Below are 22560 nucleotides of genomic sequence, written 5' to 3'. Positions count from 1 at the left end.
AGGCTGAATAGCGCCCTACCTTATTCTCCCTTTGGAAGCCCGACGGGAAAGACTTCATCCCCCGGCTCTCGTCCGTTCGACTAAGAGGGGATAGATTGATGAATACACGGAACTCCTCCGCGTCTTACTGGTCGATATATCACTCGTATTCAAGCACGTACCCGCGCAACGGATATATGTCTGGATCAAGCACTTGTCAGGGGTTGAAACAAGAGAAGACGGCGGGAAGCTTATGTCGTTGATCGATATCCCGTTAGTAGCGTCGCATCGTCTGCGGGGTAGGCTAGGCCGTTGAGAAGAGCGAGCTCCGGAACGGCGTGGTTGTCTTTAAAAGCAGACCCTGTAATACCATCGACATGCCTTTTTCGGCATCGTCAGTGGTGAGACGGCTTGTAAGTTCTGTCGTCAGATAATGCTCGCTAACATCAACCTTCCAGTTAGGTTACCATTGACTTGAGATGAATGCAGCTTGCTGACAGCGTGAACATACCGACCCCCCTGTGAACAGTGTCCCGCGAGCACGGCACCGCGGCACTTTAGGCGTCTGGGCAGAGATGCATTTCCCCCCCGTTGGCAGTTGTTGAGTTGCTCCGATGTCGTCTCCAATCAATTGGAGGCGGGTCGGTAGCGCGACCTTCCTATTCCGATCTCATGTGCCGGGTCTAGACGCTGGCGCGACTGGGGGCGGATTGAACATGAAGTGGCACGAGTTAACTTTTGACACGGCCTTCGAGCAACTCTCAGAGTGTTTTTATTGCATGTCAATGCCGATCATCGGCGGGAAAGAGACTTGGCGGAATGGAATTGCTGGGCGAAGACGGGAATCGGATGCTTATCGATGTTGCTTAATTGACAAAGGCTCTCGCTTCGCTGGTTGGGTTCAAGACCCCTGGCCCGCTGTGCGGAGATGGGTGACGGACGCCGTAGGACACGCTGTTGATGTACGACGAGAACAAGAGTTTACCGACCTTCCCGAATGAACGAAGATGGTCATTAACAGGGTTAGACTGTTACGTTGCTGAGAAACGGAGTCATCTTCTCCGGCTGATTCTATTTCGCAGGTGCTTTCTTGTGGCTGTCGAGAATTGCCTGACCGGACTTACATATTTCGTGAAGGTGCTACCGTGATGACAACATCTCACCGTTGTGACCCCATAACCACAAGTTTTGGATACTCTTTCTTCAAATATGACAACAACATGTCAACTGATCACGTCTGTCAAGCTACACATCCATGAATGCAGTCACCTTTTCTTCAGCAGCCTCAGTCTTGGCATTGACCTCTTTTCCGACGGCTAAGCATTTGCCAAGTTGCCAAGGCAAAGTGGCAGCTGTTGATGCCGCGCTGGTTCCAGGTTGCAGGTCGCAGACCGCACCATGCCCATACAGGAAGGCCTTTTCCAAGATGCCGTCCTCAGCATGAAAGGAATACACAAGAGCGAAAGCAGAAACTCATTTCCGATTTGACGATGCAGGGTGATGATGATTACCTATACGATTTTTCTGTCCGAAACACCTTGCCCCCCAAAATGCAACAACGGAACCGCCATACCTCACGATGACCATCACGACCGTCGCCCCACCATGACGAGGGCATCTTCAGCCAACCTTTCCAAACACCTCCCCCGATCTTGCCATCTTCCACTCGACATCTCACAACTCCATCCCCATCCCAGGATCCTCAAACGGGTCATGTCCCCCACCGCACCCAACCAACCCACACGCATCAGGCGGACTATCGATATCCAGCACCAAATGCGCACTCACAACCTGCCCGTCCTCCCCCGGCGCCAGCCTCACATACGTCGCCACCACCTCCCGCCGCTCCAGATCCCACTTCGCATCCGTCCACACCCACCGCGCCGCCGCCGCCGGAATCCGCCCCTCCATATCCATCCCGCGCTCCTCCAGCATCACCACGCCCAGCTTGCCCACCGCCAGCGCCTTCCCGTCCCACGCCCCGTCGCGCCACGACAGCGCGCGCATCAGGCCCGCCGCCTGCATTCTCAAATCGTGGTTGCGGCACTTGGCGATGATGGTCGTTAGGGGGGTCGTCAGCCCCTCGGCGAAGGTGAACGCGACGCGCGAGAGCGGGAACTGCTCCTCGGGCGTGTCGGCGCGCATGAAGCGCAGCGTCAGCCGCAGCATCTCGCGGAAGTCCTCCTCGTGCGCGTCGAACGCCATGTCGCTGCCATCCAGGCTCGCACTCACCAGCACGTACATAATCAGCCGGTGTATCCTTATCATCTCCAGCGCGCGCCGCGTCTGCGCCTCCAAGCCCGGGTCCGCGAGGTACGTCTCCAGAATCGCCTGCCACAGCCGCAGATACGACAGGAACTGCCCCCTCTCGCGGGCTGCGTCCGCCGGCGGCGGGAGGTGCTTCATCTGCGTGTGCATCCAGCGCATCGTGTACGCCACCGCGCGCGTGAAGAACTTGCCCCAGAGGACCTGCATCTTGGCCGCGGGGGTAACCCCCGGCTGCGGCAGCTCCGGGGCCGGCGTGCTGTTCATGCGCGAGATGGTCGCGCGGTGCGAGTTGAAGAAGTGCGTGAAGCCCGACATGAGCGAGAGGCAGGGGAGGAGGTGCTCGATGTCGTCCATCTCGTCCTCGCGCGGGGGTGCTGCCACCCTCACCTGCGGCTCCTCGCTGTCGCGTGAAGAAGACCGCCTCTTCATCAGCGTGCTCGCCTCCTCGATCAGCCGCATCCCCGTGCCCATCAGCGAGTCGACGCTCTTCATGTTCCCCTGGATGAACTCGAACGCGATCAGCAGCAGCGTCATGATGATCACCGACCGCGGCGACGACCCCGCCGTGCCCATCTGGATCCGCTGCCTGTACACCGACACCGCGCGCAGATGGTGCTGCAGCGCCGCCTTGTGGTGATGATCCAGGAACCCGGCCGCCCCCGCCTGCAGCATCTCCGCGCCGCCGCCGCCGCCGCCCCACGGCTTCATCCCCGGCGGCTGCGTGCTGCCGAGCGTGTTGCCCCGCGCGGTCCGGAAGAACAGCGTCTGCGCGATCGCGCCGATGGCGAGGACGGACTCCTTGACGCACGGGTCGCGCGCGCTCTCGGCCATGACGATGCGCGACCAGAAGTCGGAGTGCGTCGAGCCGGCCAGGTCGCGGACGAGCTGGTGGCGGAAGAGGTCGTAGTAGCTCACGTCGGCGGTGTCGATCCGCACCTGCGCCGGGTTCGCCCGGACGAGCACCGGCCCCGGGGTTGCGGCGGCCGGGCTGGCGTCTGCTGCTGGCCGCGGGAGGAGGACCTTGTTCCTCTGCGCGGCGCGGATGACGGCGTCCCGCTCGGCGGCGCGCTTCTGCTCGGCGGCGTCCTTGACGTAGCCGTCGCACTTGATGTCGGCCTTGGCGCAGCGGGTGCAGGTCGGCTTGCCCTCGTCGCACTTGACGCGGCGGATCTTGCAGGTGATGCAGCCCGATCTGACTTTCGGTCTGCTTGCGCGCTTCTTCTTCGCGGGCGGTGGCTGCGGGACGTGGACTGCGATCGGGAGCTGGTGGTTGATGAGGACCTGCGACGGCGGGGTCTTGGGCGGCGTGTGCGGGAGGATGGGCAGGCTGAGGAGGTTCTGCTGCCGGCCCCCCTCCGCCGCCGGGCTGCTTGAGGACGGCGGAGGGGTGACTGTTGTCGTCTGCTGCTGTTGGTCCATCATCACGGGCGGCGAGGCTGGGGCTGGGAGAAAGGATGACAGCACCGGGTAGTCGTAGCCGCCCAGCAGCCCTGGCTGGAAGAAGTCTGACGTTATCGCGCCGCCGTGTCCATGGGCTTGGGCTCGCCGCGAGAGGAGGGGGTCGCTGCTGACGGGGAAGATGGCGGTATCGGACATGGTATGTTCTTTTCTTGTGGTTTTGCTTTCTTATCTGCCTTGCCAGGGCGCGGTTCCACGATAAGATCAGGTCAGATCAGATATCAGTCTTCTTTTGAGAGGGAATCTGGTGCAGGAAGCAGGCAGAGCTGTGGATGTGTGATGGTGTTCAGGCACGCAGGATAAGGTGCGAATGACGGAGCTTGGTTGGGTGTTTAAGCATGCTCTGCAATGATGCTGCCTGGCCTTGCTCTACCCTTCCACCCCAGCAGATCAGATCAACAGATCCCCGACTTGATTAAAAGAAGGGAGAGATGAGAAACGCCCACAGGGCTGGGTCTGGGATTGGGAAAACCGGAAACTAGGGAGCGGCGCGCGCACTTGGGCTGACTGCAGGCAAAAGGCGCACCGCAACAACAGGCAGACACCTTGAGACATAGACAGAGACAGCGACAGCGACAGGGTCCATGTCTCCAACAGGCGTAACGTCTTGCTTGGCCCTGCACTTCGCTTCCGGGGGGCATCGGGGGTAGCGCGCGCAGCATCGTTCGAGAAGGCGGGCTTCGATTGGCAGCAGAACGCCGCGGCCAATCATCTTGACGCGGTGGTGATGCCCCCTTGTGTGACGTGAACCGCATGCATCATTTGGTCTCACACGAGATCTTTTGGCCTGGGCTGCGGGTTGAGTCAGCGCTTGACAAGCCTCTAATTGGGGGGCATGGAATGCTACATCCACCTGTAGCTACCTTGCATACAAGAGGTGGGGATCCGCGTTGCCGCCACACATCGACTGTGATGTGTTCTCGACTGTTGTTGATCGTACCTTGATACTTACTCTTTTACGATGCACATCTTACGCCGAGAGGCGACGCCCCGGGCTTATTTGTTCAGCTGCGCAGGGCACCGCACCGGCGGGCCTTATGGGGCGACACCCGACACGGCGAGCCATGCCCTGCCGCGGACCGAGGCGCCCGCTGCGGAGCGGGAGCTGTGTGGCTTCGTTCGTCGGGCAATCGGCGGCGTTGTTACTCTTCACATTCTTCACATGCTCACCAGCGCCGTCTGTCAGGCTGAACTTGCTGTGCATGCCAAAAAAGAAAACACAAGACCAGTGTCTACGTGGCAGCTGGGGATTGTTCTCCAAGACCAGAAACCTGATGGGGGCTGTTTTCTCATCTCGCTTCCCTTCCTTCGGATGCAGTGGGAGGCCGGCGTCCCCGGTCTTTGGGGACGACGACAGGGAGCTGTTGGCGCACCCGATGCCGAGTCCTTTTGTTGCATCCTGTTCTGGAGACTTTCTGCTCATCACTCCTGCGCTAATTTTGCAGTGCCAGCTAACACTCCCAGCCGGCGGCACCATTGATCTTTTGACGACATGTCACTGGTTGCTCTGTCCATGTAAGATGAGGTGGTTCGATGACTGAAGCAAATATGTTGTTTAATGACATGCTGCATTTGTTTAAACCCCTTGTTCTTTACTATGAATTCCATGTTTGTATGACACGCGAGTAACTATTCCCGTTCCCTCCCGAAGAACATCTAAATGTCATGACCGCATCCGAGATGACGCTCCCCCAGCGCCTCCAACTCCTCGATCCGAATCACATCAGGCTCCAAACTGCGCGTCTGCAGATGGCTCAGCATGGTCGCATTCACAGACGTCTTCGGGATCAACTCGGTGCCGTTGAGAGACAGCACAGTCACCATATGCGCCGCAGCCTGACAAACACACAAATTAGCCTCACCCTCTTTTACCCATCTTCACGAAAGAAAACTCACCCTCGCATTCACAGTAATCACCTCCGGGTCCGGGTTCGCAATCGTGTCGCACGCCTGGTGATAGCACGGGTCCTGCGCGACCGCCGTGCCCGTGTGCAAAAACCCAAACGGCTTGTTGAGGATCTGCCAGAAGGACGCGTAGTCGCTGCCGTTGGTCAGCACCGCCGGCGTGACAGCGTGCCCCTTATCGGCAAAGTACGCCTCGTAGATGTGCTCGACCACGTCGGACCCCGGCGGCGCGACGCTGCCGTGGCTGCTGCCGTCCGTGTCCGCCACCCCGAAGAAGCCCTTGGACACCATGTCGAAGTTGAGGTACACCAGCAGGTCGTCCACGTCGGAGGGCGGCAGGTTGGCGCAGTAGAACTTGGACCCGAGCAGGCCGTTCTCCTCGGCGCCCCACCACGCGAAGCGGACTTTGTTCTTGGTGCGGTATTTGGTCAGGGCGAGGAAGAGCTCGAGGAGGAGGCTGGTGCCGGAGCCTGGGGGGTTGTCAGTCTCTGGAGAATGTCGGGTGGTGAAGATGGCTTACCGTCGTCGTTGATGCCCGGGCCGGCTTGCACGCTGTCCAAATGAGCTCCAAGCTGCCTTCGTCAGAACACACTCTCCAGCATCAGCCTTCAGGAACATACCATGACGACGTTATGCGGATCGCCCTCCTCCGTCTCGACAAACACGTTCTGCGTAATCCGCTCCTCCACAATCTGCGTCTGCTGAAAGCGCGCCGTTACACTCTCCCCACTATCCAACCTCTCCTTGATCCTCAGCCCGTCCGCGAGGTTAATAAACCCAGCCGGCACAAATCCCTCCGGGTCCGGCGCGCTCAAACTCCCCGCCGTCGCGTTCGTCTCAATGTCGTGATACACAATCACAGCCGCCGCGCCCGCCGCCGCCGCAGGCCTCACTCTTCCCGCCAGCGTGCCTCCCGTCGGGCAACGGAAGCGCTGCACGAGCACGATCTTGCCCGCCACGTCCAGGCCGTCGTAGTTCGCCGCGTCGCACCCCGCGGCACCGTCGGGGCCCAGCACGAGCTCCGCGGTGATGCCCTCTTCGCTGGTCGAGGGCGAGTACGTCAGCCCGAAGACGTAGATGGACTCGTCGTCAATGGAAAAGTCGATCGAGACGACCTGGCCAAAGGTCGCGGGGAAGTCTTGCTTCCAGGCACGGGTGGCGGGGATCGAGGAGATGCGGTCCCAGACGTAGTCGACCGAGGCGGCGTAGCCCGGCAGGCCGAAGGCGCGGTTGCCGCCGTTGGCGAAGGCGATTTCGTTGAGGGCTTCGAGGTTGGCCATTAGGCTGTGCCGCAACGTGTTAGTGATGATCAGGAGGAGGCATCTTGCAGGCTGGGTCACCTACTTTTCAGTCGTCAGGTCAGCTTGGAGCTGCTCCGAGTCTACCTTGGGCCGGCACGTCTCGTTCGTGGCAGCGGCAGCGCCAGAGGCCAGCGACAGCAACGTCGCGGCGGTCGTCTTGGAGAACTTCATGGCTGCGGTTTGCGAGAGGCAATTGAGAACCAGAGACTGCAGGAAACAGAAGCGCAGCGACGCAGTCTACGCAGGGCGGCAGGCTGCATTTCTATCTCATTTCGCGCCGCCACCGCCCTTCAAGGTCCAATTGACTTTTCGCGGCTGCCAGCCGGCTTTGCGTGCCACCGCAGCAGCGAAACGACCATACCAACAAGAACATCGCATGCTCATCCCGGGCCGCCGAGAAACTTGGTCGTCGCGAGAGTCCAATCGGCCGCGGGTTGCGGGGGTGAGCTCATGAACCGATGGTCGGATCGGGAAGGTCGTCGGGGCGAGGTGAGGGGAAAGTCGGGCCCGCCAAGAGCCAAGCACTATGAAATGTGAAGGTGTCAGCGGGCTTGGCTTGAGATGTCGTCAACACTGACCGATGTTTTGATTTCAATTCTTTCTTTTCTATCTTTCTTATCGGTGGTGATTGATTCATTAGTCACCAAGCTCACGTGCCTGTGGCACGTTCCTCACGATACCTAGCTTACCTTCTGCACTTACACCAAGTGTTGCGACGGCGACAACTAATTTTTGGATGATTTGAGCCTGGAGAGCGCACCCGAATAAGAGAGCGCAAGCCTTTGGTTTTCAATAACAGTTCTCAAGCATGTAGTCTCACTCATTTTGGAGCCCTCCATGCTGGAGCGTGACCCGAATTATGTCAATCATCACGGGATTGAAGAGACCCATTTGCTGGACTGTTCAACAGCCCGGGTTGAAGGCGCCGAACACAAATCTTCCACTGTCGTTGCCTGATTCAGATTAACTTAGATCCACATCAACTAAGCAAACCAATGAATCCGGAAAGGACAAAAAGACGCCTAGACAGACCTTTTAGTACATATTCGGGCGATGCATCCCTTATTGGTGGCAGGACGAATACCGGCGTGTTTCCGCCCTGCGCGCGCACCAGAAGGGAAGTGGAAAGGATAGGTGTTGGACACTGCTATTATCGACGAAATGACCCGCGGGGCATATATTAGGTACGCGCAAGTTGGACTGTGCGTCGATACTCATTTCTCTGGTTTTCAAGCCTGGACTCAAGCTATTCTCATGTCCGATGCATTGTGCCACCTTCCCGCCGCGGACTTCGGGCATGTGGGGCCGCACTTCGGCGGTCAGTTCCGAGAGCACCAGGCGTCGCAGTCCTGCTGCTTGCGCTAAACTTGATCGATCATCATCGGGCCCATGTCAGCTGCCCGCTGAAACTCGCGATTCGTTCCGCAGTTTGGTAGGCTTCACGCACAACATTCATAGCGGGAGTCGTCAAAGGATAGATGCACAGCTCAAAGCTCTGAGACCTACCGTTTCCGCCGTGGCGGGGGGAATGGCTTACGGGCCGGGCCGGTGTCTCCGCTTCCCAAGGGTTCAAGCCACCTTCACGACGATGCTCCTTGATTGGCGCTTCAACCTGTGTCGTGCCTGTCGTGTCTGTTGGCTTGACCGCCTCGAATAAACTCCCGAAAATGGCATGATGAAGATGGGATGCTCCATACCAGCTGCGATACTACAAGGAGGGTGAACCCCGCAAGGAACAGCGCTGAAATGCCAAAAGTCTGCGCGGCCAACTAATGCAATGAATGAATGATTGCAACCCTCCAAGTTTCGATGCCTCTTCGGCGATTTGAAAGCCCGCCCGTAGAGATCTGTCACTCGTCTTACCATCACAGATATGCCTCCCGCAATGCTCCTCACTGCGTCATCGGTCGCTGGTCAATCACTAGCCTGAATCAGCCCCTGGAAACATTGCGCAACATGATGCGCACATCTTACCAGGTTCGCGGGTCACCGCTCCACGCGCGCGACTTTCCACTCCCAGGTATCCGGATATCTCCCCCCTGGTCATGTCTCTCTCGCTGAAGAAAACCCGTTGACAGAATCCTGAATGGCTAGCGACCTCGTCCCAATCGTCCACTCACAAAGGGCGCTTAAACGCCCCGTTCGTCGCTCCCACGTGTCGGCGATTCAGAGCCACCCTTGCGCGGCCGTTTCTGCAATCGCTAGTCAGGGACTCGCATCCCATCAGCGTCCATTGGAGGAGCTTTCTGCTAACGAATACCCCCGCTGCCAACTGATTTCCGGGAAGCTGGGCACCGCACCACACCACACCTCAGCACACACCAACACACCTTGCAGCAGCGACTCCTTTAAACCGGTGTGCGGTGTGTGATGGAGGGCGACGGTTGCTCACGCCGAGGGGCAGGGAATTGAAGGGGCACTAACCCTTGGAAAGTATGGTGGGGATGGGACGGGGGAGGGGGGAAGTTCTGCTCAGCCCAGTGGATAAAACACTTGGATCGCCCCTCGCAGCGAGCGAACTCACCGTGCCCACCCTTCAGTACCTTTTCTCACAAACCTTCACTCGGTAGCTGCGGTGTTTAAACGGCGAACGACTATCCACAGCAGCATCGACATTTGGGCAGGATCTCGCGTGACCTTTGCCTTCTTCCAGCAGCGATGGCAACTCAGGGAGAAGAGACGCGCTCTTCCCCGCCGGCAGCGGCCCCGCCGGCGCCCGCGATCGCCCCAGAGGCCGGGGAAGCGGGCACCGCGGCGGGTGCCGTTACTGCTGCCCAGGGAGCGGAGAACCCGGCGACGGGTATCATTGTACGGGTCCGAGTGGGGAGGGGCTAGGTGGAGTGGATGTGCTGATGAATTATCGTGAAGGCGCCGGATGAGACTGAGACCGACTCGGCCATCAACGTCGTACGTCTACTTGACTCGTCTTCGTCGTTGCTGTTCAGCCATTGATCTAGTCTCCTTCACAGTCCGTCCGCGATTCCCTTACTTCTATCCGTTCATCCGTGCTCAAGTTCGAAGACGAATACGGCCGTCTTTACCATTCTCAATCCCGAGGAAGTATGCAACCCTTGCGGACCAATGTGTCTTGATGATGAATGCTGATGTCGTCCAGAATACTACTTCCCCCACGATAACGTACGTTCAGACTTTGCTAAGCATCTTATGCGACTAACACACGACTCACAGGTCGAGCAAGACCGATTGGACTTGCAGCATGAGCTGTTCATGAGGACATTCCGCGGTTACCTGTGTACCTGCCCGAAAGTGAACGGGGCCAACAGAGTGCTCGACTTGGGAACAGGCACTGGCATCTGGGCTTTGGAGTATGGTGAGTTTCACTGCCGCGAGTCACTTCGATTCTTGGGCTCATGACAACTCCACTTGCAGCTGAGCAAAACCCGGAAGCTGAGGTCATCGGCGTCGACATCAGCCCGGTGCAGCCCGACTTGTGAGTTCTTCACATGCCATATCTTCGGCAAGCCCGTGCCTCAATATTGATGCTGTGCTAGCATGCCCCCAAATTGCTCCTTCGAGATTGACGACATTGAAAAAAACTGGACCTGGTCCAAGAAGTTCGACTTCATCTTCTCCCGCACCCTTAGCGGCAGCATCCTCGACCCCGTAAAACTCGTCGACAGCATTTACAAGTAAGCCACATCCCACCCATCCCTCCCATCCTCCACACCATCACTCACCCCTCCCAAGCCAACTCGAGCCCGGCGGCTGGTTTGAAGCCCAAGACGTCTGCATGGACGCCCGCAGCGACGACGACACCATCCCCAAGGACAGCTTCCTCGTGCAGTGGGCCGTCGAGGTCGTCGACGCCATGGACAAGATCAACCGCACGCTCCGCCTGCCGCTGCTGTGGAAGCAGCTGCTCATCGACCGCGGCTTCGTCGACGTCCAGGAGACGGTGTACAAGTGGCCGACCAACACGTGGCCGCGCAACCGCATGATGAAGGACATTGGCGGCTGGGGGCTGGCGAACCTCGACACGTTCCTGGAGACGGCGGCGCTGGGGACGCTGACGAATATCAAGGGGTGGTCGAGGGAGGAGGTGCTGGTGCTCTGCTCCCAGGCACGGAAGGAGATGAGGGACCCGACGATACATGTTTGGTGGCCTGTGTAAGTTTTCATACCTGGTGGTGATTGGTGTGGAGGATGCTAATATGTGTGGCAGGTATGTTGTCTCTGGTCGTAGACCCGAGAACTCGTGAGCGCAGGAAGCTCTTTTCGATACCTACAGTCTAGCTATGAATCTCTGATGTTTTCAGGGCTGAGAAGGTTTCAATCCTCCAGCGTAAGTATACCCGAGTGGCCAATTCTTAGTGAAGTATCATGCCTCGTTGCCCAGACCACCTCCGGGTGTGCAACATACAGCCACGGCGGGTTCTCTTGAAGCCTCTTCAGACAGGCCGAGTAAGCCTCTGCCCTATCCTCTCTTGTGATTCTACCCCTTGCCGCCTGGAACAAACCCTGAACGTCGTCATCATGGTAACCCAGCCACCACGTCGCGTGAGACGAGCTCGAGACCTTGTCGTCCAGTACTCTGAATGTGCTATTAGGCGTCGAATCAAACAATGCAAGGTCCCCAATCTGCTTTTGAAGGCCAATCTGCCGAGCGTACTCTGGCCGGTTGGTCTCAACCCGAACCTCAACGTCAAACTCAACCGCTTTCAAGGACTTGGCGACGAAGCTGGAGATCTTCTGCGCGTGCTCTGGCATGTATGTCGGGGTCCGGAGGATGAGCGGCCCTGTCGCGTCCGCGTCCTTGAGCAATTCCCTCGCACGTTCTGGGTTGAAGGGAATAGGCTGCAGCTGTGATTCCGGGAAGCCGAGGTGGAAAGGACTCACAATAGTAGCCGACGGAAGCGCGAAACCCTTGTACACCTCCTTCACCAGGGCATCGTTGTCCACAGCAAGGTTGACCGCCAGACGCGCCTTCGCAGACCGGAAGATGCCCTCGGTGCAGTTGAGGTAGTATATCGCAGAAAGGGTACTCGTAACCCTGCCCCATCGCAGCGACGCATCAAAATCCAGTAGGCCAAGGTCCTCGACCCTCTCCAAGTTCAGCGCCGCATCCACCTCCCCGTCGCGCAGCTGCTGCAACCTCTTGGCCGCATTCCCCTCCTGCGTCGCAACAACAACATGCGGAGTCCCATGCCGCGATGGACTCACCCTTTGCAACCTCGCCCTTCCCACCCCATCCTCCCGCTGAAACTCCACCACGCGAAACGGCCCCGTCCCAAGCACCGGCTTGCCATCCCCGTCCACCCTCACCGGCCAGAACTCGCAAAAGATGTCAAGCACATGCGCAAACACCTCCGGGTTCTCAACTCTCACCGTCCGCGCGTCAGGCGCCGAGAGCGTCGCGCGCGCGAAGTAGCGGCTGTAGCTCCAGCGCATGCCGAAGTAGTCGCGCGAGTCCAGCAGTCCGAGGATGTAGCTCACGACGTCTTCGGCGACGCACGGCTTGCCATCGTGGAAGACGGCGCCGTCGCGGATGTGGAAGGTCCAGGTGCGCCCATCGTCGGAGTGCGACCACCGGTCGAAGAGGCCGGGCTGGATTTTGCCGTGGGGCTGCCAGCGAAGGAGCGGCTCGAAGACGAGGCTTTTGAGCGCGGTGACGCTGGCGTCGTCGGTTACCTGGGTTGGCAGGCGGAAGTCGACGTTTTCGAGGGATATGCGCAGGGTTTCTGGCGTCATTGTGGTGGTTTGGTTGGGGGTATTGGTTGGCCGGGAATAGGATGGGTGGAAGCGTGGGATTGATACCAAGATGTGGGAGATTTCGGGAGGTTTCAACCCGATATCGACGACCTACTGCAGCAGTGTAATTGAGGGAAAGTGATAAGGTATCTTGACAAACGCTCTGCGGCGCATGGGGTTTATGTGCGATCGCGGCGATGATCGACCCTTGCGCAGAGCCGGCCGGGCAAGTGGCCGACGCATGCTATATCACCGGGACGTGTCTTTGTGGCACCGGGGAATCTCATCCACGCGGGCTGTAGAAGCCGAGATCAGATTCTAATACACATTCTCACACAATTACAATTCTTTAGTTTACGGTCGCCGACACCGCAGAGACTGCAGATATCCTACTACCCATTGCCTGGTTCAACCCGGTCCTTGAAAACATGAAGAATATGTACAAATACACACCGGAGAAAACGTACCGAAATTCTGCAAACACAGCAAATGATCGGAGTCGGCACCGGCATACCAAGCCGGGGTTAGCAAGGCGACAGAGCGGAGCGAGATAACGACATTGCGGGGCACCTATCACGACATGTCGGAGTCGAGCCGCATATGCAGTCGCTATCGTCCGACAGCGGCAGTCTTCAATGCCTGCCGGACTCCTCTTCGAACTAAAGTCCCCAGGCAAATTCGAGAGACACTGGCAGGTCCAGCCCCCTTATCCACTTGCAGCATCGACGGCGCCCTTGGAAATGGGGCAGAAGGATTTGACGACTTTGGGTCGCAAGGAACACGATGACACCATTTGCAGCAGCAAATCAGGACCTCGACGATGTAAAAGCCCATGTCAATTCAATATCTAGTTTCTATGAAAGTGGTTAGCATGATCGGGAGAAATCGTTGCGCTCGCAGGTGTCAAAGTATATAGCGATCTGGGCTGAACGGAGCTCCGACCTGCAGCTGCGCATCAGAGGTGACTGGAGACAGGCGATTACGTCCAGCCCTGATTTTATCTTTTGCTATTGGCTGCAATGTCCGATTCGAAGACCATCGCCCCTGTGGCCGTGTCGGATACGATGTCTGACCTGGACAAGAACTCCAAGGAGACGAGGCCAGTGAGCATCGCCGAGGACCCTTCAGGCGATGTGAAGACCTCTTCGTGGTGGAGAAAGATACTCGGATATGTGTGGGATTCTGTCGAAGGAGACCCGGAGTACCGCGCATATGTCCAAAGACTGGACCTCTTCTTCTTGTAAGTTTCGTCGACTCCGATCTTTCACCGGAGCCTTGCCTGACGCATATGCAGTCCTACAGTCTGTCTTGGGTACTTCATCAAGTACCTCGACCAAACAAACTACAGTAAGTGCTTCTCTCCCATTTGGACAACCACCGCTAACAGCCTGCCAGGCAATGCCTTCGTCAGCGGTATGCAACAAGATCTCGGCCTCTACGGCAACGAGCGCAACTGGTTAAACACCTGGTTCAGCCTCGGCATCATGGTCGGCAGCGTCCCCGCCCAGATGACGCAGCTCAGCTTCGTGCGCTCCTCCGTCCTGATCCCGACGTGCGAGGTCATCTGGTCGCTGCTCGTCATCGGCATGGGCTTCGCCAAGAACATCCAGACCATGTACGCTCTGCGGTTCTTCATCGGCCTCTTCGAGGCGTGCGCCTTCCCCGGCTACATCTCCATGCTCGGGGGCTGGTACGGGCCGAAGGAGCTGACGAAGCGGCTGGCCATTCTGCTGCAGGTCGAGTCTATCGCCAGCATGTTCAGCGGGTATCTGCAGGCGGGGCTGTACACCAGCATGAACGGTCGTCATGGTCTTGCTGGGTGGAGGTGGCTGTTCATCATGGATGCCATCATCTCGCTTCCGATCGCCATCTGGGGGTTCTTTGGACTACCTGATCTCCCGCACAACACCAACGCCTTTTACTGGTCAGCTGAAGTAAGTCTTCTCCCTTTCAACGTCATTCCAGGGGTCTATTCGATGCTAACGAAACTGTAGCATATCAAATACGGTGTAGAGAGAATCGAGCGGTTCGGCCAAAGGGCCCAAGAAAAGCTGACATGGAAGGAGGCCAAGCGCATCTATCTTGGCTGGGAGATCTGGGTCTTTGTTGTGCCATACACGTAGGTTGCCGCCAACTCAGACTGTCATTTTCAAAGCTAACAGTGACGGTCTAGTATGGTCGCGGCCTGTCATTCAGCGACGAGCTACTTCAACCTTTGGCTGAAGTCGGCGGGCTACTCGGTTGTGGATGCGAATATCTATCCAACCGGTGGAAGCGCTCTGAATATCGTTGTTACCATCATCTGGGGCATCATCGCCGACCACACGGGGAAGAACTATATGATGATTGTCATTGTGCAGGCTTTCATGATCCTCTCCAACATTCTGCTCTCCGTCTGGACCATTCCTAAGGGTGCTCTCATGTTCGCATACTATCTTTCGTACGCTGGTTCGGCTGCGACGCCAGTTCTGATTGTGGGTCTATCTCTGGAAGTGCTGAAGCTTACATCACTGACATATCACAGAGCTGGGCGAATAGACTCAACGCTGGTGATCCCAGTGTCCGTCAACTGTTGGTTGCCACGGCCAACGTGGTTTCTTACGCCTTTGTGCTTTGGGTGCCTTGTAAGTTTTTAACTACTACTGCATGCAAATCATGAAAAACAGCGCTGAACATGTTGCAGTGGTCTTGTTTCCTACATACGATGCTCCCAAATACAAATATGGATATCAAATTCTCATATTGTTTGGGGGTCTTGCGATCATCAGCGTAACTGTCATGTGGTACATGTATCGACGAAGAGAGTAAGCTACTAGGTCCTGCGTCTTATAGACAGTATTCAAAGGCTAACTCATCCCCGCGCAGTCAAAAGCGAGCCCAGCAAGAAGTTCAGGGTACAGAGGGGGGCCAAGTTGTTGATAATGAACGCCTATCCCATTGACCATTGGGCTTGTGAGCAGAGGATAAGAGATGAATTTCTCGCTTTCAGGCGTGAGAGGCAAAGGGAGAGTGTCAGGAAACAGGTACGAACATGGACAAGAGGACAATCAGTCTAGTAGAGGCGTGGCAGGAACGTAGTTGGTGACCGGGACCACATTGATGATAAAGACAACAGAGCTGGTGCAGTACCCGGGCAGAAACGACGCTCCTTTTGTTCAACTAGATGACTTATGTCAACAATAGAGAATGACGTAAAAAGTCGCGGAAATGCTGGACCGATTAATCCTCGTCCGTCATGATGGTGATTTTGGACCTGGAATTGCCAGCATCTTCTCTGAGACACCTACAAAGCCCCATTAGCCATAATCTCTACACGAAATACTGGTCTTGAAGAAGAATTAGCTTAGCGCCTCGCAGTCAGTCAGGCAGATGGATCAAAAAAATCGAGGCATCCAGGGCCCCCTGGTTCCCCCCTCCGGTTTCGTGCCGATGGCGTCCCCGCACTAGACCCGAGAGATCGGGTCTCTCCACCGGGAATATCGGTATATAAGCCCGGCTCATCGCCCCATCGGTGTCTGTTGCCGGTTGTGTAGAATGTTGTGTATGAGAATTGCAATATGGCCGACCCATTCTTGGATACTATCAAAAGCCTGCGATCGAAAGCGGCAGCATTTGGCAGCGAGCCACTGCTCACCCGACCGGATGGCACCGTCGCCGACCTGGCCAACGGCTACATACCACTCCTAGCAAACTTTACCTTTGAAGACAAAGCCGCCAAGGGCTTACGGAAACGCAAAGCCGGAGACGAGCGCGAGGTCCCGGTCTACTTCTCCGCTGTCGAAGTTGTACGCGACAACAGGATCCTGTTCCTCACTGGCACCGGTGGGAGCGGGAAAACTACATTCGCGAAATATGTTAGCTATCGGATGGCAACAGACGGCTTCCGGGAGTCCCGTGCAGTGATTCGCAACGAGCTGGGGGATTCGCACGAAGAAAATTGGAAACCTGGCAAGCTTGAGCCATATTACTTCTTCGTCGATGGGGCCGACTCTCTCCGGACATTTGTTGAGAAAATTGTCCCGGAACTATTGGCATCGAGGGGCGTCCATGAAAGCGGCTTCCAAATCATCATAGACGGGGTCGATAGGGCTGCGGTTGAGGCCACTGAGCTTCTGGGCTCCGTTAGTGTCTTGGTGAAGTCGGCAACTAACGTCCGGCTTCTTTTACTTGGGGACACCAAAGTTTGCAGCTGCTGGGTGTTACCGTCAGTCGTGGCCCGTCACGACATACTACCGCTTCTGATAATCCAAAGAAAGCGAGCAGCTCAAGAGCTTTTGATTCAGGACGGCATAGGATTGGGCTCTTCCGCATCGAATCCTGCCTTGTTCGCCTTGGCACTTCGAGCTGGATGTGTAGCGGAACAAGCCGAAGACATCCTCGATGAGTGGATTAAGGTCGTTTATTCTTATGAAACTTCTGCCGAATACCTCCCGTTGAAGGCCTATGAGGAGGCTTTGAGAACCAAGGGAGTCGACCAGCGAAGCACGTCGGCTTTGCCAACATCGTTGTTGACTCCGGCCTGGTCCTGCAGTGGGGTTCAGCAATTACTTGCAGCTCGACACCTCGCAACTCTCCCAATCGAAGAAGTACTCGCCTTCTACTATGCAAATCCAGGCTCTTCACAGCCAGTCATTAGAAGCTGTTTGGTCCGTCTCGCAGGCTCTCCCAAAGCGGAAACACTGTTGGAACGGTTGCTTGACAGGGCGTCACCAGAATCTCATCGCGCTGCCCTGCTTATTGCCGACCTCGTTCCCAAAGACTCACAATTAGAACAGTCGGTAGCCGAACTGGTGTTGGAAGTCGTGGAAAGGGGCTTGTTGAATCCTATGGAGCGTGAGAAATCTGGACGCATTCTTTCCTCTCTGGGCGACCCCCGCAACCTGACGGCCCTCGCACAAATACCCGCTGGAACATTCGTCATGGGCTCTGAAAGTCATCCCAACTCGCAACCACAAAACTCTATCTCACTCGGTAGTTTCCGCATTGGCATCTATCCAGTCATCAACAGGGACTATTCGGCGTTTGCTCGGGAGACCGGCCGAGACTGGCTCAGCCCGGATGGAACGGACCCGGAAAGGTTGAACGCGCCAGCTACTGATCTCACCTGGCACGATGCGTGGGCTTACTGCAAGTGGCTGACAGAACGGTGGCGGTTGAGCGGGAAAATACCGCCAGACCACGAGGTCAGACTTCCAACGGAGCCCGAGTGGGAGCGGGCGTCTCGCGGCGACCAGTTCGAGGCTGGCAGCGAGGGGCTGGTGTATCCCTGGGGCACTGAGTGGGAAGCCGGTGGTGCAAACTCAGAGGAGGTCGGTTTCAACAATACTTGTGCAGTTGGGTTGTTTCCAAAGGGTCGCTCGCCCTACGGGTGCTATGACATGGCGGGTCAGGTGTGGGAATGGTGCACGACTCTTTGGGGCGAAGATATGGCAAGCCCGGCGTTCAAGTACCCGTGGAAGAATGACGAACGAGAAGCGTTGCAAGGTCCAGAGAAGGTTCGTCGGGTACTACGCGGGGGATGTTTCTCCAGCCCAAAAGTCAAAGCCAACTGCACGTACCGAGGGAGTCTTGAACCAGCGGGGTTCTGGAGGGGGAACGGGTTTCGAATTGTCGTTGCGCCTAGTTCTGCTCACTAAGAGTCCATTAAAACAGCGGACAGGCGTGCGGCAGTCACTCCGGGCATGCTCATGGCGTTATCTTATGAGGATCGGTGATATATGCCGGCCACGGCCGGGTACCCACTCTTGAAGGAACGGCGCTGTGGAGCCACTCCGGCCGGTGTCGGAGATCGTGGCCGGCAACACCATAGTGGATCGGTATTACGCCATTATCTACTAGCAGAAACCGCGCCTCATAGTCTCTAAGGAAAGATGCGCTTCGCATTGTTCTTTCCTCTCCCTTAAATCGCAGCTTCCTCTGCTTTCATTGGCTCAGCAATTTCGTCGTTGTCTCGCGAAAGTAGCCCGTCACCGCCAAGATGCCCATTATCTCAACCTTCACGCTACCGGACTCCTTGGAAGCTCTTGAACTGCCTGGCAATCCCGATGCACCCTTATTCATAACATTTACGACTTCAAACCTCCCGGAAACAGGGGAGTCATGGTGCCCGGATGTCAGAGCTGCCTTGCCACACATCAATGCCGCCTTCTCGGCCGAGAAGGCGCCGAACATGGCATTCGTTGAAGTCGGTCAAAGGCCCGAGTGAGTGGATATCTGCTGGCATATGTTCAGGCTCCGATGTGTCGTTTCTTGGTAGCTCAACTAACTCCACGTAGGTGGAAAGTACCCAATAATATCTATCGGACCAAGTGGGACGTTCACAACGTCCCAACCATCGTCCGCTACCAGTTGGTCAATGGTGAAATCAAGGAGACGGGACGGCTCGTAGAAGGCGAAATCCTTGACAAAGGCCGACTGCAAGCGTTGATTCAACCATGATGGAGAGGATAGAATTTGGGAAGTAGTTGGACAAGAAAGACGATCACAACTATTAGTTTTCATCAATTGACGTAAACCTGGGGCATTCTGAGCGATAAAACTCTTCTTCATCTTTGATACGTCGGTATCTACTTATTGGTGGGTGTCCACTATCGCTGGTGCGGACTGCCTGGATGGGCGCTCCTTTAGGGCGTTGTTGTCACCGCCAGTTGTCACATGTGGCCTACTTATCTCAGTTCATCTCAGATCTAGGTACCGAATACCAAAATTCCTCGAATCAGACTTTGGGTTCATTGGATAGTTCGAGAATAGGTCGCAATCGTGATGATCTTGTTTAAGGACAATGAGTTGGGCGCCTCAGCACGATGCGACCCTGGACAGATTATGACCGGGCTGAACTCATGATGAATTCCACCCTTGTGGATTTCTGGGCAAATTCATGAGTCTACACACCTGGTATTACGCATCCTTGAGGGCAAATTCGTGGCCCCATCACATAGAAAATCTTGAACTACACGAACAGCTCCAGATCTCATGTTAGTATAGCAGCGGCAGGCCATTTGCTATTCAGACATCTCACTAAAGTTTCACGTGAGGATGCAATGAAAGCTGGTTTAGAACGCTGCCTTCCCCCGACTTGGAATGCCCCCCGGAGCTGCCTTTGCGCGAGATATGACAAGAAGGACAATTGCTTTACCGACCTGACCAACATGAGGACGGCGATAATTCAATTCTTGTCGATATTCTTTCGGCGACTACGCCTGGCGCTCCACTTTCTATATTCATATAGCTGACTACATCGTTGCCCTCTACGCCGAACATTGCCTCGAGTCATAGAGCTGCGTCGCGGCAGACTTGCAACGCAATTCATACGCCTTACATGATGCTGACCGCCGGCCTTGGCCCTCAATGATGTCGTCGGTCTCGGGACTTTTCAAGCAACAAACTCGAAGGCCTTGGGTTGAGAAGCATATTTAGTGGTGGCCTTTACGGATTTAAATAGAGTTTAGAGCTGCAGAGTGGCACCTTAGTCCCAAATCGGCTCGCGTTACGTCGTGGAAAGCTTTATGCTCCCGGCGGAACTTCCGAATGAGAAGGTCGTTCCAAGTTATAAGGGGACGTGCAAAATGCGAGCCCGATATTCCGCGGGTTTGTGGGAAGTTTTCGGCTAGCGGCTCGATACAATACGACCAGATCAGTAAAGAAACCCACCTGCCCTGCCGTCATCCCGGGCAGGTTGCGAGGGCCTGAGCGAGTGACCTGCAAAACTGGGGAGCCCCCGACCACTCACAGCATAAGTAGCCGGAAGGCCTCTCCGGAAGCGTGTTTGAAGGCGAGCAGACAATATAAGGAATTATTAGCATTTTGGATGATGAGGGAGGTTTTACGACAGAATGTGTCATTGTTGATTTCTTCCGGTATTCACATGAGCCAAGATGTGCTAGATAGGCGAATATGAATATTATTGAATGGTTAGCAAAGTAGAAAAGACATAATGCAAATTCATGGAGCTCACGGGCAGCGGTCATGGAAGCTTTAGCCGCATATTCAATGGGTCTTGCTTGCAGCACAAGGAACAAATCCCTCTTGATGCAGACTGAACAACGTGGATCCCACATGCGAACTAAATCTGATCTATTCGCTGTGCTGCCCCCTGGACTGTTTGACTGAACTTTCTTCAACGTTCACGTAGCCCGTGCCCGGGTTCCAACCGGTCTCAGCTGTCAGGATAGAGTCCTTATCACACAGCAGTACTCTGGATGCCTTCGGCGACGGTCTGTTGAGAGTAAGTTTCTTTCACCGCAGGTCGGCCGACTTGAAAACCCTGCATCGATAGCCCGCTCTTTAGCCGGCGTCTTTATCTGCGGAGGCAAGATCTCACTTTCTCGGATCTGGGGGAGTAGGGCCAGCTGCAAGCAAGATGCGACGTGCCTAGCGCATGCGATTGATCACATACGCCAATTGTATCTCTTCTTCAATGGTGATAGTTGACAGCGCATGCTGCTGCCGCCCTACGTGGCTGAGGCCAAGAAAGCTTGTTGCTTGCTCGAATCACCGTTGGAACAAAAGACGATTGGTTTCGTTCATAGGGTGTGAACGCGAACTCATTGAGACCGCGGGCTTCTTCAACCTGTGTGGGTTGCAATCACTTAGTTGAAACCAATCGCGAGAACGACCATGTCATTTTTGAGTTGAAGTCGGGGACCTCGGACTGGAACTGGCAATGGCATTGGACACTTCAGCCTTTGAACCAATGGCTTCAAAGTGTAATGGCGCTGCGATGAGGGGAATCTGCTTGTGTGTGAGTGTGAAAACAGCGATTTTTGCCCCGGTTTCCCAGAGCACCTCGGCCATCTCAAATCTTCATAGTCATCGCGGGTGTGCATAGAAGCCAGGAACTCTGTCATGACGGGGCAAGTTGACTAGCAGCCCCGAAATTGCGTCGGACAGGGGTTTTACAGTGACTGTAGCGCCTAGTCATGATCGACACGCTTCCGGGATTACGATTGCAGAGTTTCCTATGGAGTACCAGCTATTCGGCGAAAGTTAGCCAAAAATTGCAACCAACTGACAAATCACTTGTTTAGTTCAATCTCGGTATCGCTTTCACGGTCTAAAAACTCAACTCTCGTACGCATAAAGAGCCGTTAGGGGAAGGCCAGTGAGGGGGAATCTCCGCAGATGTGAAGGCCGTAGTTTAACCTACTCGAGTTTAAATACAAAGCCCCTGTCTCGGACGTGTGTCCGTGCACTCCGCGCTTTCCACGGAGACCACGGAGCTGAAAAACAAAAAGGCTCGCGAGGGACCGGCAAAACGGACACAGCACCGGGCCATACGTAATTCAGAACACGCGCAGAAGCCAAGTACAGTGTGCGAGAGGAGGAGACCGTCCGTCCGACCCTGTCGGTTTCTCTCGGCTACGCTACCACCATGGAGCCGGAGCACACGCCAAAGACCAGTGTTATTCCGAGAGCGGTAAGTTCCGCCTAACGGGATCGCCGCCCAACGCCGCCTACAAGCTGATACGGCGATACTAACACGCAATGATTGCTAACCACCAAAATGTTGTCGTCGTTGATAGTGCCATAATTGCCGGATCCGCAAGGTAAACAGAGACATTCTATTCATCACTTTGCCCATCTTCGGACTTGCAGCCCGCGGGACGCGCTCATCGAACGAACCCCCTTTTCCTCGCTTATCCCTTTCGAATGATTGCTGCGTCTAAACTCCGTTCAAGCTGACACTACGCAGACGCGATGCAATCGAGAAGTCCCTTGCTCAAACTGCGTGACGTCCAAGATTCCGTGTCGTCCGGCTGGAAGGCAACCAAGCCAGCGAGCTTCCGCCGACAGACCTGCTGAGAGGTGACCGGAGATATGCTCGCGGAAATACGGTTCAAATGCTGACGCGATGATAGTCACCCTAGCATTCAGCAACTTCACGAACGGTTGAGAGCCGTCGAAGACGCCCTCCGAAACCAGACAGAAAATCACGCAAACA

At 56.0% G+C, this 22560-nt stretch overlaps 6 protein-coding genes across 6 annotated transcripts; 3 read left to right on the top strand and 3 right to left on the bottom strand.

Moving 5' to 3' along the window:
• Positions 1–1653: 1653 nt before the first annotated feature.
• On the bottom strand, positions 1654–3843 carry GCG54_00009857 (uncharacterized protein; the record flags this gene model as incomplete). Its single annotated transcript, XM_045409794.1, has 1 exon — positions 1654–3843. One exon carries the CDS (start codon positions 3841–3843, stop codon positions 1654–1656), a length of 2190 nt encoding a protein of 729 aa, XP_045271331.1.
• Positions 3844–5361: 1518 nt separating this feature from the next.
• On the bottom strand, positions 5362–7082 carry GCG54_00009856 (Aminopeptidase; the record flags this gene model as incomplete). The annotated part of the gene is made up of 5 exons (XM_045409793.1): positions 5362–5541; positions 5602–6080; positions 6131–6182; positions 6231–6894; positions 6955–7082. 5 exons carry the CDS (start codon positions 7080–7082, stop codon positions 5362–5364), a joined length of 1503 nt encoding a protein of 500 aa, XP_045271330.1.
• Positions 7083–9569: 2487 nt separating this feature from the next.
• On the top strand, positions 9570–11131 carry GCG54_00009855 (uncharacterized protein; the record flags this gene model as incomplete). The annotated part of the gene is made up of 9 exons (XM_045409792.1): positions 9570–9725; positions 9780–9818; positions 9881–9971; positions 10027–10049; positions 10101–10242; positions 10302–10362; positions 10424–10561; positions 10620–11039; positions 11095–11131. The coding sequence occupies 9 exons, from the start codon at positions 9570–9572 to the stop codon at positions 11129–11131; spliced, it is 1107 nt and encodes a 368-aa protein (XP_045271329.1).
• A 70-nt stretch (positions 11132–11201) lies between these two features.
• GCG54_00009854 (Glutathione-binding protein GsiB) lies at positions 11202–12620 on the bottom strand (the record flags this gene model as incomplete). Its single annotated transcript, XM_045409791.1, has 1 exon — positions 11202–12620. The coding sequence occupies one exon, from the start codon at positions 12618–12620 to the stop codon at positions 11202–11204; it is 1419 nt and encodes a 472-aa protein (XP_045271328.1).
• Positions 12621–13639: 1019 nt separating this feature from the next.
• GCG54_00009853 (Pantothenate transporter FEN2) lies at positions 13640–15428 on the top strand (the record flags this gene model as incomplete). The annotated part of the gene is made up of 7 exons (XM_045409790.1): positions 13640–13860; positions 13915–13967; positions 14016–14554; positions 14615–14739; positions 14794–15094; positions 15145–15244; positions 15304–15428. 7 exons carry the CDS (start codon positions 13640–13642, stop codon positions 15426–15428), a joined length of 1464 nt encoding a protein of 487 aa, XP_045271327.1.
• A 749-nt stretch (positions 15429–16177) lies between these two features.
• On the top strand, positions 16178–19058 carry GCG54_00009852 (Serine/threonine-protein kinase pkn1; the record flags this gene model as incomplete). Its single annotated transcript, XM_045409789.1, has 3 exons — positions 16178–18229; positions 18598–18821; positions 18896–19058. 3 exons carry the CDS (start codon positions 16178–16180, stop codon positions 19056–19058), a joined length of 2439 nt encoding a protein of 812 aa, XP_045271326.1.
• Between the last annotated feature and the right edge of the window lie 3502 nt (positions 19059–22560).

The sequence above is a fragment of the Colletotrichum gloeosporioides genome (assembly GCF_011800055.1).
Source record: "Colletotrichum gloeosporioides strain Lc1 chromosome Unknown consensus_1, whole genome shotgun sequence".
NCBI lineage: Eukaryota > Fungi > Ascomycota > Sordariomycetes > Glomerellales > Glomerellaceae > Colletotrichum > Colletotrichum gloeosporioides.
This window is presented reverse-complemented; position numbering and strand designations above follow the sequence as displayed.